At 55.0% G+C, this 19060-nt stretch overlaps 2 protein-coding genes across 16 annotated transcripts in view; one reads left to right on the top strand and one right to left on the bottom strand.

Moving 5' to 3' along the window:
• The window catches only part of MAPT (microtubule associated protein tau), a 41192-nt gene extending 35597 nt beyond the window's left edge, over positions 1–5595 (top strand). For all 13 annotated transcript variants that reach the window (XM_041465371.1, XM_041465364.1, XM_041465368.1 and 10 more), the window contains 3 exons: positions 498–579; positions 712–824; positions 2745–5595. In XM_041465371.1, the coding sequence (XP_041321305.1) occupies positions 498–579; positions 712–824; positions 2745–2960 (411 nt within the window). In that variant the 3' untranslated portion in view covers positions 2961–5595. The remainder of the gene's footprint in view (positions 1–497; positions 580–711; positions 825–2744) is intronic.
• Positions 5596–6417: 822 nt separating this feature from the next.
• The window catches only part of KANSL1 (KAT8 regulatory NSL complex subunit 1), a 77256-nt gene continuing 64613 nt past the window's right edge, over positions 6418–19060 (bottom strand). The window contains exons 7-15 of one of the 3 annotated variants that reach the window (XM_041465383.1): positions 17254–17419; positions 14161–14343; positions 13693–13851; positions 13233–13384; positions 11674–11792; positions 11012–11069; positions 10548–10660; positions 9122–9368; positions 6418–7994 (exon numbers count right to left, since the gene is read on the bottom strand). In XM_041465383.1, coding sequence (XP_041321317.1) covers positions 7707–7994; positions 9122–9368; positions 10548–10660; positions 11012–11069; positions 11674–11792; positions 13233–13384; positions 13693–13851; positions 14161–14343; positions 17254–17419 — 1485 coding nt within the window. In that variant the 3' untranslated portion in view covers positions 6418–7706. The remainder of the gene's footprint in view (positions 7995–9121; positions 9369–10547; positions 10661–11011; positions 11070–11673; positions 11793–13232; positions 13385–13692; positions 13852–14160; positions 14344–17253; positions 17420–19060) is intronic. The other 2 variants (XM_041465384.1, XM_041465385.1) reach the window with 2 other exon arrangements.

Below are 19060 nucleotides of genomic sequence, written 5' to 3'. Positions count from 1 at the left end.
TTTTTAACCCTTATTTCCGTTACAGCATTTTTCAGAAATGCATATTTTGGTCACTCTTTTGAAAGTTCTGTGCACATTGATCATTTCTGTTCTTTCAGTTTTTGTGGACATAAGCTTTATGTTTTACACCAGAAAAGGTATTTATTTTTTACGTTTTTCTCTCTGGTATATCTCCTCCTTTTGGATGATGTGTATGCAAATCTTAAATTAATTACCACTCCACTTTCTCTCTCACTCGAGCACTTTAAAATTGCCTCTACTCCCCGCTCTGTGGAGAGGTGATCTCGTGCATGCTGACATGTTAAGAGGCTCCTGCACACGGGCATTAATGATCTCCCATTTCTGATGGCAGTTTCTTTGGTGTCATTAATCCTCCTGGGCTCGGAGCTGTCCTTTCCCTCCAGTCCAGCCCAGGTGCTGCTGTGTGTTGTGCTCCCCCTCCCCAGCTGCCCCTGCTGGCCTCCAGCTCATCCCCCTCTCCTCTCTCCTACGGGCAGGTGCAAATCGTTTACAAGCCAGTCGACCTGAGCCATGTGACATCCAAATGTGGTTCCCTGGGCAACATCCATCACAAACCAGGTACCCGCCAGGCCCAGGGGGTGTGGAGGGGGCAGGGGGTGAGGGGAGGCAGTGGCTGGAGCAGCCCAGGGAGCCCTGCAGCGCTGGTTGCTGTTCCCAGCTCCTGAGCCTCCTCTCGCTCTTCTCCCGCAGGTGGTGGCCAGGTGGAGGTGAAATCTGAGAAACTGGACTTCAAAGATAAGGTGCAGTCGAAAATCGGGTCCCTAGATAACATCAGCCACGTCCCTGGAGGAGGCAATAAAAAGGTAAAGGGGCCTGGGGACGGGCGGGTGCTGCTGTGGGGACAGGGGACAGAGAGGTGACACCGCTGCCAGGATGTCTCTGTCCCTCCTGGCCTGTGGCCCCCTGAGTGAGCACGAGCCATGATGGCCTCTGCTGTGGTTTCCTGCTCTTCCTGCTGCCTCTGCTGAAGTTTTTTGTGTCTCAAGCTCTCCCCACAAAGTGTCACCATCAGCAGGTGCCAGGCTGTGACACCGAGCTGGCAGCTGGGGAGTGCAGAGGTGTTGGATCCCCAGTGAAAGTGGAGCATTAAAGGCTCAGCTTTATTTAGAGCAGGTGACTTTGCAGCAAAGTGGCCCTTCAGAAGGTGATTTCTCCTTCCTGACCGAGGGCTCTGTGAAGGGAGGGGAGTGTGTGGGGGATTTAAATGGAAAGACAAAAGCACTCGGGTCAGGGAAGTGAGCTGGGGCTGAGCTGTTCCCACCAAGGCTTTGATGGTGACTTCAGTGAGGCTTGTCCAGATAAAACAGCCCCACAGCTGGGCTGCAAGGCCACCAAGTCCCCAGCAGCCAGGGAGGTGAGGACATCAGCTAAGCACAGAGCTGAGGCTCCAGCCTGGCGACACGCGGGGCTCAGCTTCCCCAGGGAAGAGCGGGTTTTATCTTGCTTGCTTTTGCAGCACTTTTGTCTCAATGGGAGGGGAAGGTTCTGTTTCAGCTCCTGTATTTTGGCACTTTGTTCTTGGCCACGTGTTCTCTGTGCAGCTCCAGCTCTCACCTCCAGCTGGCCTCTGACTGTGGGACCGCTTGACTTCCTTACCCTTCTCTCTGCCGTGCATCAGCCTCCCCTGTGCTTCACTGAGCCTTTTGCCACCGGTTTTGTGATTCCAGTGATGGCTCTCTCACATCCTGGCACGTTCACTGGGCCATAGTTTGAAGACCTTGCCCTTTGCAGGGGAGTTTCTCTGCAAGGCTTTGACTCAGCAGTGGCATCACCATCTCAGCCTTCCAGCCTGGTGGCTGCCCCTCTCAGCCTGGAGGAGGTTCTGGGTGTATCTGAGTCCAGCTGCAGCTCTGCTGCCCCTCTCCCTTGTCCCCAAGCCCCCTCCTTGCTCTGTGACAGACAGATCCACATTGGCACTCACAGCCCACAGCTCTTTAGGCTGAGCTCTGGTTCCTGTGCCGGGTCTGCCTGGGTGCTCCATGCTCTGCCCAAGTCCCTGTGCTCTCCCGTGCTGTTCCTGGAGAGTTTTCCTCCCTGGCTCCAAAGGCAGCCACTCTTCTTTCTATGAGTCAGTGAATGGCCCTGTTTTTCAGATCTTTTTCTCCCCAGTTTTCCATTCCTTTTCTATATTTTTTGTCTTTTTCCTTCTGGCTGACATTTCTTGGATCATGGTTTTTGTTGCTGATGCATTTTTTGCCCCCCACTGCCCTGGGTGGGTTTCTTCACCTGTAGAGAGAGAAAGGCAAGGAAGACAAGACCTGGACCCCGAGCCCAGACCCCGCTGGGCTCCAGGCCCTGGTGCTGGAGCCACTCACCCCCACGGAGAGCCAGCCCCCAGCCTTACACTCGGCTGGGGAGGGCACCTGTAAGTAGCAAAGCAGATCCAGTTCACCGGGAGAGGGGTCTGGCTCCTGGGAGCAGCTCCGTGGGCTAAGGGGAAGCTTCACGTGCCGTGTGCCCCCATAATCTCTGCCAGGGGAGTGGGAGCAGCCCAGGTTATGCCCTCTGCCTTCTGGGACCCAGGACCCCTCGCCTGGAGAGGATTTGGCAGCATCCAGATGCTCAGGTCCTGCTGTCCCCTCTGGTGCCTGGGGCGTGCCCAGGCCAGGGGCACTGGGGACACCGGGTCACTGCTCTGAGCTCCGCTCCCCCCTCTCAGCAGACACCTGGCAGGTCCCTCTGTCCCCTGGCCATGCCCCTGACCTCCATCCTCTCCTTCACAGATTGAGACTCACAAGCTGACCTTCCGCGAGAACGCCAAAGCCAAGACCGACCACGGCGCCGAAATCGTCTACAAGTCCCCCACCATCTCCGGAGATGCCTCCCCGCGCCGCCTTAGCAACGTCTCCTCCACCGGCAGCATCAACCTGGTGGACTCCCCCCAGCTGGCCACGCTAGCCGACGAGGTGTCCGCCTCGCTGGCCAAGCAGGGCTTGTGATCGCGGCGCGGCGGCCACCAGGAGAGAAGACAAGGAAAGGAAACGACAAAGAAAAGAAAGAAAAATAATAATCTGGCCTTCTTCCTCTGTTCCTTTTACAGCTGCTTCCCCGTCCCTAACTGGTTAATGATTTAACCTGCTTTTACTGTTCATTCAGCTCTAGCTCCAGGACTTCAAAATCAGTGACACTATGAGGTACAAAACCTCCTCTCCCCCTGCTCCTCGGAGCGCACAGCCCGTCCCGTCCCCGCGCTCCCCCTCGCTGTCCCAGCCCTGCCGGGGCGAGGCGGGGAGGGGGCCCGAGGGGCGGCCACAGCACGACGCTGACCCGAGCACCCCGCACCAGCACAGGGCAGCGGGTGGCCCTCCCGGGAAGGGGCTGTGACCTCGCCCAGCTCGTGTCCTGCCGCTGGCCGGGCTGGGTGCGCAGCCAGGGCTGCGGGGAGGTGCCCTCCCTCCATCCCTCCCTCCCTCCTTCCCCGCGTTAAATTTGCCTGCTGATTTGGAAGAAACTTTTTTTTGTTTTTATTTCCGAAAGCCGAGATGTGTATGAAGATAACGGCCAGGTACCCCCTAACCCGCTCTCAGCTCCGGCAGCTGGAGTTCTGGCGACGCCGGGTGCCCGCTCCGAGGGGCCCCGGACGGGCCGTTCCCCTCTCCGTGGCTGTGCTGGAACCGCTGAGTGGATGAGTAGAGGCTTTTCCCCATTCCTTTGGCAGCCCCTCGTGTCGTAGAGTAGATTTGTCTGTATATGCTTGGACCGTGCCAGGGTGATTGTTTTCATAAACGAGCATGTGTTTAAAAAAAAAAAAAAATAAATGCTGTAAGTAGTTTTGAGCTGCCCCGCGCCGGCTCCGCCGCAGCCCAGCCGGGGGCCCGGGGAGCTCGGCCGGCCCCGGTGCCGCAGGAGGAGCCCGGCACCGCATGTCTGCCGGGGGAGCTCGGAGGAGGGGCACTCACAGCTCCAGGGCTGGGATGGCTCCTGGCTTTGGGTGCAGCTTGTGACATTTTTGGGTTGTTCTTTTTCTTTCCCTGCAAGGTCAGCTCAGCGATGGCGGAGGTGGCAGCTCCATGGCTCTGCTGTGCCGGTGGCAGCGGTGAGACCCCGGCAGGACGCGGGGGAGGCAGCAGCAGCTCCCCCAGCCCGGGGCCCGCGGCTGCTCCCCGGCACTGAACCCCCTTTCCGGGCGCTCCCCGGTGTGAGTTGGCAGCATCTCACCCCTCCCACAGCACTGACCGCCCCAGCACCGCTCGGGGACAGGAGCCAGTCCAGTTATTGCTTTGGCTGTTTTTGTTCCTGTGGCTCCCTGGGGAGCACGAGGGGGTCCCGTGGATGTCCCTGCCTGCCCCTTCCCTCTACAACCAAAGAGGCCGAGATGCCACCAGTGCAGCTGTGTGTGTCCTCCTGCCCGGTCTCCCCCAGGGGCCCCAGCCGAGCTCTGGGGGTTCAGCTGGAGGTGGGAGGGCAGAGGGGTCCCGGTGGGGCCGCAGCCCCTGCACCCCGGGCTGTGCTGCAGGGAAAGCCGTGCTTTCCCAGCCAGGGCTGCAGTCCTGGTCCAACAGGGCTGGCGGGGGGTCAGGGCCCCCTGGTTGTCCTTGGGGTGGTGGCTGGGTGCCACCGAGGCTGCCAGAGCAGCTGTTCCTGGGCAGAGCAGCAATTCCTCCCCGGACAGGACCTGTGGGAGCTGTGAACCCGCTGTCACCCCTGTCCCTCTGCAGGGCTGGGCTGCCGCAGGCCTGGCTGTGGATGGAGATGGTCTGGGAGGGTCCAACCCTTCTCTGTGCAGCCCCAGGAGCTGCTTTATTGCTGGGGAGAGGCTGGTCCAGCAGCACCATCGTGTCCAGCTTGTCACTCGCTCCGTTCACTTGACTCCATGATTGTAAGACTCTGTGCTCCGTCCCTGACTCCGTAGCGCTGTAGGAGCCGCCTGCTTTTTGTCCTTTGTAGAACGAGCAAGTTGGGAGAACCCTCAAAGCATCACCTCCTTACCCCTTCTGGGCTGCAGGACGGGGTAGCTGAGCTGGCCCGTCCTGTGCCACTCCTGTCCCCTCCGTGCAGCCCCTGAGGGACACCAGCACCCAGGGCTGGGATGGCCTTGGTGTGCACCGAGCTCCAGTGAGCAGCCCCTTCCTACTCTGAGTGTCCTCAGCCCTGGCTGTGGTCCCCCCCCGGGGGCTGTGGGGTGCCAGGACAGCCCTTTACATCCACCAGGTCACCCGCTGTCCCCTCCAGCAGCCCGAGCCACGTCCCCTGCCCCAACCCCGCGTTCAGACCCACGCCCGAGGGTCCGGCGAGCAGCCGGACAGCCTGACCCCCGGCTTTTCCTTTACTCCACACACATCTTGGGTCTGAAAAGGGTTAAAACCGGCACTGATTTCAAAAGAAAAAAAGAAAAAAAATCGTATTTCTGCACTCCAAAAGATTCTGCGTGTTAGCCAAGGTCGGTGCCAGCCTGTGTGGTGTTGGCAGCCCCGTGCCCCCCGCGCTGCGCCGGGGAGGGGAGGGAAGGTTTGATCTCAGTGTATCATTCTAGCTTAGCTTCTGTCTGTGGGTGTCCATAGTGTATCGTGTGTTTAACAACTGGTTTACACTGTTGCCGTAAAAGTGAATTTGGAAATAAAGTCATTACTACGATAATGGTCATTGGCACCTCTTTTGCATGGGGGGATGTGGGCTGGGATGCATCCACAGAATCAGTTTTTTTACTTTTTGAACTCCCACACTTCTTCCTGGGGCACAGAGGGGTGATCCTGCCTGCTGGAGTCAGGAAGCACCCAAGAGTCCCTGGATGAAACCAGCAGCACCCAGCTAACCCCAGAAATGTAAAATAACCCCCAGCCCAGGGGTTCCTCCTCTTGCTGACAGTAACTGCTGGAAAAAAACATCACACAGGAAAAAAAGAGGCCACTGAAACACGGGAGGGAAGCAGCTGATCTGAGTGCACTGAGGGTCCCTTCCCTGTCCCAGCCCAGCGTTTCACACTCATCAAATGGAATATTACATTTTAATTTTTTTTTTAATCTTTTCTTCTTTTTTTTTTTTTTATAAGCACATTTGTGCTTTGCCAACAGAATCAAGACATTAACAAAGATCAGCTTCTCGGAAGAAAAGCATTTCTATATAACAAGGACATTACACAGCTCAAAGCAGGAAAAGAAAATATTTACAAAATACAAGGTGGGTTTTTTTTTTTTTGTGTGATTTTTATAATGCTAAAAGGGTTATTCAGAATTTTCAACCTTATAAATAGAAAAGCACTTCTGCAGAGGGATATGGTAGCGCCGTTGTTTGTTGGGTTTTTGTTTTAAAGAAACGATGACGGATCCTTTAAACTAGAACAGAACCAAAACCACGAGATCATGTTGAAAATTGTGAAAACCCCGACCATGAAGCAGTTCAGCGACTATTTCTTTACGATTACAAAATGGAAAAAAAAAAAAAAAAAAAAAAAAAAAACCCTTTTTTTTTTTTTTTCCCGTTTTTTTTTTTGGTGATGTGATTATACATAAGACAGGCACAATGCTAGCAACAGGACAGGGCCCAGGAGCCACACCGTCGGGACCGGGAAGCGTTACGATGGGGACGGTGTGCGGGGACCGGGATCGCTGCGGGTGCGGAACCGGGTGGGAGGGGACGGGGAGGAACAACAAACTCGGGGTTCAAACTCAAAATACCTGTCAGGAGGGGGCACGGCGGGCGCCCCGAAATGAAACGGAACCGACACCGGAGCTGGGACGGTGCGGGAGTGGAGCGAAGCTGCGGTGACCCCACGCGGGACCGGGATGAGCCTGATCCCCCCGGAGCTGCCTCCTGCCTCCATCCTTCCCTCTCTGCCCGCCCTGTGTGACACAAACCCAGCCGTGGCACCCAGCTCCTCGCCCACGGCTCCCCCACTGCCCGAGCCCACAGCGAGGGCACAGCTCCAGCCCAGCCCAAAGGGCATCCGAGTGCTCCGGGAATTCTGCTCCTGCTCAAAGCATCGGGGACTCTTCCCCTCCCTGCCCTCGCCACACACACCAGGGTGTGCACAAGGTGCTTCCCAACTCCCACCCCTGCCACGCCGAGTGTGGAGCAGCCACAAGGTCCCTCCTTTCCCCCTGCCAGAGCCACGGCTGCTCCAAACCAGGGGAGAAGGAAGGGAGAGGTGTCCCCAGGGGCAGAGTGAGGATCAGGGAGGGACAGAATCCCCCCTTTGGATACCTGGAACTACAACCTGGGGCAGGAAAACGCAGCAGGGTGAAGTGCAGGTGGGCACTCTGCAGGTGAGGACAGCCAGACAGTGAAGGTTGCAATCCCAAGACATCACTTTTCACCACTAATTTCACTCCACTAAAACCTTTCAGGGTGGGGGGAGTGGGTTAAGAGAAAATGACACCCTTTTGGTGGGAAAAACTATCCCCGAAATCTGCTAGTCAGCTAAATCCTGTGCTCTAGTTTTATACACCTAAAAGAGGGAGGAAAGGGGAGGGGGTCTGGTGGGCTGCTCCCCTCCCGAGGCTTCACTCCGCTGGGAGGAATCTGGGGGCTCATTCATGTGACGAGGAAACATGGAGAAGGAAAAAAAAAATCAAAAAAAAAGGAAAAAAAAAAAAAAGAAAACAAAAAACAGTTTCTAAACTCCTTAAATTCACTAAAAACTGTGAAAATTCCCGGCAGGATGTTTGAATATCAAACGCAGATTTTGGAAGCTTTAATGCCAAGAGTTAGTTCTGTGTGTTGGTTTGCTCATGTCTCCCCGTGTGTCTCTATCTGTGCGCTGGCCGCAGGACTGCGGAGCAGGAGGAGGAGGAGGAGGAGGAGGAGGAAGAGGAGGAGGAAGAGGAGGAGGAGGAGGGGGGGGCCAGCGGGGTTCGGCTCTTGAGGCTGGGCAGGCTGGGCGAAGCCGAAGTGCCATCGCATTCCCGGGAGGATTTGCTGCCCGACGTGCGGCGGGTGCAGCGCGAGAGCCGGTCCTGGGGGTCGGGCTGCTCCTCGCACTCCGTCCGGGGGTCGTAGGAGAGCGGGAAGGTGCGGCGCTCCCAGGGCTGCACGGCCTGGGGAAGAGAGCCGAGTCACGGAGAATCCCTGCAAAGCCTTCTGTCCTCGCTCCCTGCACGGATGCGGAGCCCGGAGCTGCTCCCGGGGCGCGTTCCCAGGCTCGGAGCAGTCCGGGAAGCTTCGGACACGGAGACAGCAGCCGGCAGCGCCTCCCGCTGCCCGATCCCACCCGAGCCACTCCAGCAGCGCCCGCAGGCGGCTCCCAGCCTGCCTGCCCATGCCAGGGTCACCTGCAGTGCCACGCCTGTGTCCCCACACAGGGTCACCTGCAGTGCCACAGCTGTGTCCCCACACCAGGGTCACCTGTGGTGCCACACCAGTGTCCCCACACAGGGTCACCTGCAGTGCCACACCAGTGTCCCCACACAGGGTCACCTGCAGTGCCACACCAGTGTCCCCACACAGGGTCACCTGTGGTGCCACACCAGTGTCCCCACACAGGGTCACCTGTGGTGCCACACCAGTGTCCCCACACAGGGTCACCTGCAGTGCCACACCAGTGTCCCCACACAGGGTCACCTGCAGTGCCACACCAGTGTCCCCACACAGGGTCACCTGTGGTGCCACACCAGTGTCCCCACACAGGGTCACCTGTGGTGCCACACCAGTGTCCCCACACAGGGTCACCTGCAGTGCCACACCAGTGTCCCCACACAGGGTCACCTGCAGTGCCACACCAGTGTCCCCACACAGGGTCACCTGCAGTGCCACACCAGTGTCCCCACACAGGGTCACCTGCGGTGCCACACCAGTGTCCCCACACAGGGTCACCTGCAGTGCCACACCAGTGTCCCCACACAGGGTCACCTGCAGTGCCACACCTGTGTCCCCATACAGGGTCACCTGCAGTGCCACACCTGTGTCCCCACACAGGGTCACCTGCGGTGCCACAGCTGTGTCCTCACACAGGGTCACCTGCAGTGCCACACCAGTGTCCCCACACAGGTCACCTGTGGTGCCACACCAGTGTCCCCACACATGGTCACCTGTGGTGCCACACCAGTGTCCCCACACCAGGGTCACCTGTGGTGCCACACCAGTGTCCCCATACAGGGTCACCTGTGGTGCCATGCCTGTGTCCCCACACAGGGTCACCTGCAGTGCCACACCTGCCAGCACCCACCTGCTCGTCCAGGCCGGCCTCGGGCGTGGAGCAACGCGTGTCCTCGCTGGACAGGAGCCGCAGGGAGTCCCGGGACAGGGGGGTCAGGGGGGCACAGAGCAGTTCGGGGCTGATGGGGCTGCGTGGTGAGTGGGTGTGGGACAGCTCCAAGTGGGAGTGGTAGTTGCCCACCTCAGGGGATGCTGGCTGGGGAGTCGAGGGGTTCCCCAGCTGGGGGGTCGTCCGTCCGTCTGTTGATCTGTAGGACCTGAGACAGGAGCAGGTTTGAGAGGCCAGCCATGCTCCCCCACTGCTGCCTGATCCTGCCCTGATGGGAACTCGAGCAGGGAATGCCACAGCCCAGAGACCATCCCTGTCCCATTTCCACCGCCTGGATGCATCACTGGTGCTGCTCTCCTGAGGTTCCGAGTCCCACACATCTCCTACACTCCCAGTGCTGCACAAACACCATGATGAGAAGCTCCCTATGGAATCAAGGCACTTCCAAGTGTTTCCCCCTCCTCACACCAGTCAGCAGCTCAGGGACTGAGTCAGTAATGCTGGAAATGCAGCAATTTCAGCAGCTGGGAGCAGGAGGAGCACAGTGAAACCCCAAGACCTCAGATTAAACCAAGAATTACCAAAGTCTGAACCCCGACACAGAGTCCAGGTAAAAACCCACAGGCTACAAGCAGAGAAACATAACTGAGTTCCCAAATCCACGTGCAACTCTCCAAGAATAACTGCAACAGCATGTGGCTATCAAGGACTTCAGATGTAAAAAATGGGCTAAAGAAACAGCAAAACATCCCACTCTCCAGGAGCACTGGAACTGCAGCTGCAGAGGAATAGCAGCAGCACAAGGGGGGTTTGACACAGGCCAGGTTTGCACCTGCAGGAAGCCCCACAATGGCAGGCACTGACTGGGCAGAACTGAAACCAAAGCAGCGTCGAGGGCAGGGACAGAGCTGTGGCTCTGGCCCAGAACGAAGTGACTCCAGGCAACCAAACCCTTGGTGATGGAACAGAGAAGAGCAAATCTCTCCTTGAGCAGGTCTATGATGAGATCAACAGCTGGAAACAGTGGTGGTTTTAGACACCCACTCATAAAGACACAGCAGAAAGGGAACTGAGTGTCCAGTGACAGTGTCCCTGATCCTGCAGGAACGATGCCATTGCAAGCCCTGTGCCTTCCCCTGGGCTGGCACAGCATCTCCCACACTTCTGGAGCAGTAGAAATGCTTGAGGAAGCACTTGGTGCAGCTGTCTGCAGCCAAACTGGGCTGTGGCTTCACCCCCACCTAAGCAAGGCTGTGCCCACTCCACACGGGCTCCTCAAGCTGGATGACACCAAACTTTTCAACACCAGCACCAGCTTTCAACCATTTGTAGGAATCCCAGTGAGCACCCCGGAGCTGGGAATGTGGCCCCGAGGGCAGGGCTGTACCTGCTGCCCCGGCGCTGCGGGGGGACGCTCGTGCTCCAGAGCCACCGCGCCCGCTCCATCTCCTCACACTTCCCGTGCCGAGCAGCAAAGGCCGAATCTGACAAGTCCTCAACCTGCAAAGGGAAGGGCAGAGGGCTTGGTAAGAGCTTTCTCCTTTAAAACAAACATTTCTGTACAGTTTTGCCAGCACTAGTTGCTGTGAGAATTTCAATGTTTATCATCGAGTTGTAGAATGTCCTGAGCTGGGAGGGACCCAAAGGGATCATCCAGGGCAGCTGCTGGCCCTGCAGACACCCCAACAATCCCACCCCATGCCTGAGAGCTTGTCCAAATGCTCCTGGAGCTCTGGCAGCCCTGGAAAGGAACAAACCCTGCTGATGTTCCTGCCTCTGTTCCCTCCACAGACACTGTTCATTTACCACCAGCCTCATCCCACATCAACTGGGAAATAAAATCCTTCTTACCTCCTCGTTGTCCTCCTCAGGGTTGGCTTTCAGAGCACTGATATCAACTTCACGCCAGCTGCAACACAACCACCATGGGCATCACTCAGGGCACAGCTAGAACCAGCTGCACATCCCCCTCCCCTCCCAACACTGCCTTCTGGGAAAGGGGAAATTCCACCCTGCCATGAGGAGCAACACACTCAGGCTCAGTTTTAAACCAAGTTCAGTTTGAAGCACCAGACCTCCTTCGGTGGTCTGGTAGCACAGCTGAAGCTTCCCAAGGGCAGAGGAAGCAGAACAGAGGCTGCTGCATTTCCTCCTCTTCCTCCCACAGGCTCCCTCCTGTCCCACTCTGAAATGGGCCAGGGAAGAGCACAGACAACCAGGAGGAAGACAGAGGGGAGTTGGGAAGAGGCAGAACTGCAAGGTTAACCCAGCCCAGGCATCTGCAGAGCTGGGAAACCACTGGGACCTTTGACTTAGCAGCAAGACAAGGAAACAACTTTAAACTGAGCAGACACTGAGCTGAGCAGTTGGCTTTGATGGCCAAGGGTCCCTCAGAGAAAACACTCCCTAACTTAGCCAGTCTCCAGCAATAGTATGATCTGTTTTCCAACCTTTCCCTTATTCCCAAGGAAGAAGCAAAGCACTGTGCCTTCCCTGCGGGGCTGGGGCAGTACCTGGGGGTGAGGATCTCCTTGTACTGCAGCTTCTCCACGCGGGTCGTGGCAGCCACGGACATGGGGATGACGATGTTGTTTATGTCAAAGGAGCTCTCACCCCTCCTCCTCCTCGGCTGCTGCAACAGGGAGAACCACGTGAGAAAGGGATCTGGGGTCAGGCAGGTGGGAAAGTCATCAGAGGAAGTCATTGATGGGAAGAGGACAGAATGGCCTCGTCTGACCTACGGACACTTCAGAGCCAACATCAATTTGCATCAGACTAGAGTTCTCCTACTGCTTGCTCCAAGTCTTCTTCCCAACCCAAAATCTACTGCCACAGCAGCAAGGAATCCCAAATGCCAAGGTGTGAATGCCCAGAGCAAGGATTGCCCCTTTGGTTGGGGAGCCCACACAGACCCGCAGCTGCCTGGGACGCTTGAACACAGGAGCTCCACCCCTGAGCCCAGGGCATGGAACCCAGGGCCTGGAATCCTCTTGCTGGAGGAGGGAAACCTCTTCATCTTGCATTTCTTAACGAGCTTGTGAAAGCACAGCAGGAAAACAGCAAGAGAAAACCAGGGTGGGTGTGCAGAGCCAAGGAAAGGCCTCCTTGAGGTGTCAGAGCTGCTGAGATGGGCTGTCCTCTCCTCCAAAAGGCCAAGCACACTCAAACTGAACCACCACTGGTTCTTCTGACACCCTGATGTCACAGCTGGTGATGGAACAATTGAATTCTGCAGTGAAGGAACCCAGTGGGGACCCAGAACCCCATGGCAACAAGCCTGGAGCAGGGGGTTCAAGGAGTCCTGGATGCCAGGACCCTGCTGCCCCTGGGTCACATCCAGCTCAGGCTTTGGCCCAAACTGCCAAATGGGGGGGCCAGACAGAAGCCAAATTCTTCACTGGGACACCTGTGAGCTCAGTAGAGTTCAGTCTTTCATGGAAGGGTTTCTGCTGACGTGGGCCTGGGAGGGTGATGGCATCTGGTGGAGGAGCTGTGCCATCACCCTGTTCTGAGCACAGTGGGAGTTTCTGCTTGCTCACAGAGCTCATGAAGGTCCCACACCCTGCCACCCTCGAGCACTGTGGCAGTCTGACTGTGTCTCAGAAGATGGTCAGAGTGCAGTGACTGCTGGAGATTGTGCCCAGGTGGAAGATCTCCACCACCACTGCTGTGCCCTGGCCCTGTGACCCCAAGCCCATTCACAGCCTGGTGACACCGAGGGACAGGGGAGCTGTCCCAGTGGAAGCAGCTCTGCTGAGGCTCAGCTCTTCTCCTGGCAGCCCCACACTGCTTCAGACACCAAAATCTGGATGTGCACCAAAGCCAGGGGACTGCTGGGAACGGGAACATTCACCAGCAGTTGCTGAGCTGATGGTGAACCTGGAATTGCAGCTGCCTGTCTCTGCACAGCCAACACATCCAACACCCACCCAGCAACCCCAGCAGCAGCTGAACCAATAGGTCCAGCGTGGCAAGAGGAACACTGAGCATTCCCCAGCCCAAAATCTGTGTACCAGCTGAGCCCCCACGACGGGCTGAGCCCAGAACCCCTCGGAAGGCAGCAGATACTCACGGCAGTGCTGGAGGTGCCCTGGGAGGTGGAGCTGGTGGGAGTGGAGCCCTCGGAGGAGGTGGAGAGCTGCCGAGCTATGGGGCTGTGAGGGGAGGGGGTCACAGCTGCTGACAGGTAGCTCGGGCCACCGACGTCCGTGTGATGCTTCAACACTGCACAGGGAAGGGGGAGAAAATGAACGACAACATTAGCAAAAAAAACCCAGCCCACCCAAGGGGGTGGCGGTGGAGAGGAAAGGACCACGTGCACCAGAGGTGGCCGGTGCTGAGGAGCACTTTGCAGGAAAGAGAAGCACCTTCTGAGGGGGCTGCCCTGGGGAAGAAGCAGTTTAGAGCACACGAGGCATTGCTGTGGTGGCGGCTGGGCCTGAAGCAGTGCGTGCCCCCTTCTCTGGGGCAGAGAGGCCGGGGATGCAGCAAAGCCCAAGCTCCCCCCGAGACACCTGCCCCTGGGGGCCTACCTTCACTCCTCTCAGATGAGCAGTCTCGCAATCGCTTTTTGTCAAAGGCAGGAGGCTGGGCAGAGCGCTCTGGCGCTCTCTCGGCCTTGGACACGGCCGAAAAATCGTCTAAAGGCGGCCTGTGTGCCTTGTCTGCTTGGGCTTTTTGATGGGAGCGCTCTGAGGAGGGGAACAGAGAAAGAGCTATGAAATGCCTGTTTTCACCTCTCTTTCTGCTGCCACAGGAGACTCGGGCAGAGTTCTCCAGCTGCACAAATTGTCCACACCACGGGGGTGGCTGGGGAAGTGTGCTCAGACCTGTGGCACTGCTGACACCGAGCACGGGAAGGTCCCTACAAACCTGAGCTGCACCTGCACACAGCTCACCTGCAGCCCTGCCATAGCCCTGCCTCACCCCCAGGAGCAGGACCTGAAGGGCATCCTCCTCCTCCTCCTCCTCAGACTGGCCGGGGCAGGGGCAGCACTTACTGGCCGCGGTGAAGAAGGAGTTGACCAGCTTGTGGCGGTCCTTGCGCGCGGGGTCAGCCAGGCTGGGGGGCACGGGGGCTCTGTGCTTCAGAGACAGCTTCTTGGGAGGTTTAGTTTTCTCGTAGGGCTTGTTCTGCCACTGGGATTTCAACATGCTCTGGAAGTGCAGGCTCGTCGGCACATCTGCAGGGGGTATTAATCCAAATTAATCACGCAACAAAGAGCTGTGGTCCCATCGCCCTGCCCCAGTGCTCCCAGTGAGAGCAGCCCCTGATGAACATGCAAGCACAGACTGTCACACCCAGGCTTCCATAAGCTTTCCCCATGTTCAGGAAGGATCTGCAATAAATCCCACCATTTGTAATCTGCAGGTATTTGTGAAATTCCTACAGGATTCAAAGCCCAAGCATATCCTGGCAGGAGAACAAAGTTTTCTTTGACGGAAAACTCCTATGTCTTCACCTCTGTTAGGTATCTCGTGTGGTGCTATCTGAGATCTGACTTCCAAGAACCTGAGGTATCTCAGCACCAAATCTGGGCTGGAAGAGAGAAATTTAGGCTAAATCCTCAATTTCAAGTCAAGCCAGAAGCCAACCAGGCACTGCAGCATGTTAATCTGCCTAATGTGGTACCTCAACCATGAGAAGCTGTGTGTGACCACACCGAGGGGCCCCAAGGGCAGGAGGAACTCCTGGCTGGAAGCTGAACTCCTGTCCTGCACTTCCCTCCCAATTTCAGGGACTGGAAAGCCCCAGCAGATCCAGGCAGGCAAAGAGGATGGAGCTGGCAGAGCATGGGCTGGAGCTGGTGGGGACTTGGCTCCCTGGAAAAAGCCAGGACAGCTTCATTCCAAGTACCGTGGTGGTTCAAGCTCTCACCCAGCCCCTTGCTAAGGAAGGGCAGTCACAGGGTGATGGCAGTTCTTTGGTCATCACTGCTGGCTTGTGGGCACACGTCCCAAAAAACAGAGAGGGGCCAGGCCAGTCCTTCAGGGATGCTGCCATCCACTGGAGTGGTCAGACTTGGGGAAAACAGTCTTTGCTCCCTGCTCATCTTTTGCTTTCCCCTCCCAGTTCACATCCCACACCATCTGTGGAAGGAGGGGACAGGTTGAAGGGAGGGGGAGAAGGCAGGACAAAACGCTGTCAGCAGGAAGTGAGCTCTCTGCTGGTTTGGCAGTGCCCTGCTGGCAGCAGTGACACCATCCCTCCTCCCCCTGCTCCTCGGGAAGCAGTGCAGGGCTCCCAGGGACCGGCAGATGGCAACCACAGTGAGCCCAGCGCTCATCCTCCCTCCAAGGTTATTACATCATCCAAAAATTCCCAGCGAGAAATCAAACCAGAAAAAAAAAAAGCCAACAAAAAAACCCCACACCACCCTGAAAGGAAGGGGACAAAGAGGACAAAGCTCTGGTGGAGCACAAGTGCAGGGGTTAAAGGCCTTGCTGGCTGTGTCCTGCTTGCCGGGGGAATAAGTGAATAAATAAATAAATGATCTTTTCCTCCTGCAGTGCCTGGCAGTTTTGCCCTTGGCACACTGCTCTGGAGATCCCGGCTGGCACCGAGAGGCAGCTCAAAGTGAAAGTCAGCACATGCTCACAGCTGTGCCCCAGCAGCAGGAATGCTCAGCGAGCTCTGCACACGCAGCAGCCCCAGCAGCAGCCTGGATTCATGCTCAGAGACACCTCAGTGCACCCCAAGCACCAGGCACAGCCATTCCCCCACCTGAACACGTTACCTGGCTTTTCTCTGGGATAGGAATCACCCCCATCCCAAAAATCAACCCTAGCCAACTGCTTTAAGCATTAGTGAATAAATTAAGTTCACCAGTACTGGAAAATGGGTATTCCTGCACAGGTGTTTTAAGCTTTACACCAATTTAGTTTTAAATCCAAAGTTTTTTAATCTCATGCAGCCAGAACTGATCTTCTACTCTGTGAGCCAGCTGCAGGGAGCCCTGAAAATGGGAAGAATATGGGATAATTTGTCTGGTGCCTCTGCTGCAATAGCACCCAACAGGTTGTCTCCCCATTTCCCAGGATATTTGATTTAGCACTACAGAGGACCACAAGTGCTGTGAAACCAGAAAATAAATTCCTGCTTCAGGACTTCATTAAGTTCCTTGAGCACTCCTGATCAGAGCTGTGTCTTTGGGAGGGGAGTGATCTAGCTAAAAATAGCACCAATTTACTTATTTTAGTCTGGTTTAAATATAGTGCTAATGAAAGAGGCCACACTAATTGCTCCCAGACACTCCCTGCATTTCCTACCGTCACACAAAGTTTGTGAAAAGCTGGAATTTAAACCCAAGCACACACATTAGTCCAGTGACTTATCCCAGACCAACCACCTGACACCTCCATGGGAAGCCAAGCCACCTTCCACTGTCCCAGCTTGCTCCAAGCCCTGTCCAGCCTGGCCTTGGACACTTCCAAGGATGGGGCAGCCACAATTTCACACCTCAAGCAGCCATGAACTCCCACCAAGGGAAGGAACCACGGTGATCCACACACTTCCCAACTCTCCTGATAAAAGCACCATTTGAAGAAGACTCTGCAAACTACTCTTCCCTTGGGAAAAGTCCCTACACATGGAATCTGTGAACAGCCCACGGTCAGGGCTGGTTAATTATTCCTCTCTTAATGATGATTAACCCTGAAGCTGTAACACAGGAAATTGAGTGTCCTAACGGGAACATCCCTTCTTGCTGTGCCCACTGAACCATGCAAGATCATTTTCAATTCCTCACGAGGTCAAAAGGATTTCCTGTGACAAACCAATCCACAAATCATTTCATACAGACGGACAAACTCACGCAAGCAAATATTTCTCAAGTGCTTTAGAGCCCCAAAGACCCCAGAGCCAGGTCCCAGGAAGGACTCCCAGGCACTTCTTGGCTTCCCCACCGTGAGCGAGGCTGCGGGGTGAGATTCCCAAAACACAGCCCAGGTGTGACACCTTCCCAACCAAGGCTCTCATCTCAAAACCACCAGCAGATGAAGAGGTCTGGCTGTACCCCAGCAGACCTGCACCTCCCCTGGCAGCCAGGGGCACGTCCCCAGCACCCCCCGCAAGCCGCAGGAGCCGCGCTCACCATCTGGGAATGACAGGACAGGATGGATGCAGGAGTCCAGCTGGGACAGGCGCTCCAGCAGAGGGGCATCGTACTGGATCTCCAGCGTGGAGGAGCTGCGGGTGCCACACAGGGCACACGAGGGGTTCACGTCGCAGCTGCAGCGCGCCAGGCTGCCACGGTGGGCCTGAGGGGACACGGGGGACACGTCACAGCCAGCCCGGGGACAGCTCGTGGAAAACATCCAAAAAGCAGCTTTATTTCTTTAATGTTCCTCTACATATATATAAAAATATATACTGTATTTGTATCTAAAACAGTTAAAATCAAACCTGCATTTTATAGATTATAGCTACGTTTGATTGTCAATAAATATAGAATAAATTCATTTTATCTCTGTATAATTTATTATATTAAATAGATGTTATGTGACATTTTAGAATATTGTTTTAAATTATACTTATTATGCATAATATATAGCATATTCAATATTAATTGTATATAATATATAAGAATTATTATATATTATATACAATAATAATTATATATTATATACAATAATAAACAATCTATATATAAAAATAACCTCTATATAATTTTTATTTAGAAATATAAATACATTAAAAAATTTAATATATGCACACACACCCTCCCTTTTTTTTTCTCTACCTTGTACAGAACCTGTTAATTTAGTCTGGCCTCACGAGAGGATGTTTTCACTTTGCATAAACACAACTGAAAACTATGACTTACCAGCACAGACAGTTTAACAGCTGCTAAATTTGACTAAAAGTGTTTAATTTTATCTAAGTTGAAACCTCATTTATAAAAACCATGAGGCAGCACAATTCTGCTGTCAGAGAAGGGGCAAAGAATCCATTTTTAGTTCCAGTGGGTCAGAGCCATCATTATATGCCAGGAGCTGACATTTGCAGGGACATCTACAGAGTGACAAAGGTGGTTCTCAACCTTGTTCCTTAATCCAGGATAGAGTCACAATTCAGAGATTTATAGACTTGATACAGACTTCATTTGTGTGAAACCACTGCAAGCAGACATATAACTGGATATAAACTCCATGCAGAGAAAACAATCCCTGATTCCCCACCAAAATGGAAAAATGGATCAAACTGGATCCTGCAGAAGCCTCTTCTGAGTCAGAATTATCCAAATGATTTCCATGAATGACTTGAAGGATGGGAGAGAATAACCACAGCAAACAACACTACACTGGGAAGGGCTGCTTGAAGCAAAGAGCTGGAAGCTCACTCCTCGTTACAAGTTAAGAGAAATTATCTAAAATAAATCAAATTTGCACTGAGAGCAAATGCAAGAAGCAGATGCAGTGCCCAGAGAAGAGGAGGAAGGGGTAACTGAGCAGTTACGTTGCTACCTCTAGAAGTTCTGCCCAGAGGATGTGGAGGTTGTGATGGATCCAAAACTGAGCATGAATCAGCAGTGCAGTACCACTGCTGGGAACTAATTAATTAATAAAAAATAATAAAGATTAAGCCCACAGGGCTTTCTAACCAGGATGGCTGAGCAAGGAGAGAGGCAATCCTGCCACTCTGCCCATGTGTGAGCTGAAGGGCTGCCCCCAAATTCCCATAAAGTTGTGCACTGAATTGTGAGGAAAACAATAAAAACATTACAGGATCAAAACCTCCACAAGGCATGTGCAAAGTTCAATCCACAGCCACTTTCTGCTGGGCAGGGGAGTGGAGGCAAGTGGACATGGTATTTCTGGAGCACGACTTGGCCATGACTCAGCTGTCTCTGGAATGGCTGGAGGAGGGCTCAGAAATCCCCTGCTCTCTGGTACTTTCAT

Source organism: Pyrgilauda ruficollis, unplaced genomic scaffold, assembly GCF_017590135.1.
Source record: "Pyrgilauda ruficollis isolate IOZ18807 unplaced genomic scaffold, ASM1759013v1 scaffold189, whole genome shotgun sequence".
In the NCBI taxonomy this organism is placed as follows: Eukaryota; Metazoa; Chordata; class Aves; order Passeriformes; family Passeridae; genus Pyrgilauda; species Pyrgilauda ruficollis.
Note: the sequence above shows the minus strand (reverse complement) of the source record. Positions and strands in the feature narration are given on the sequence as shown.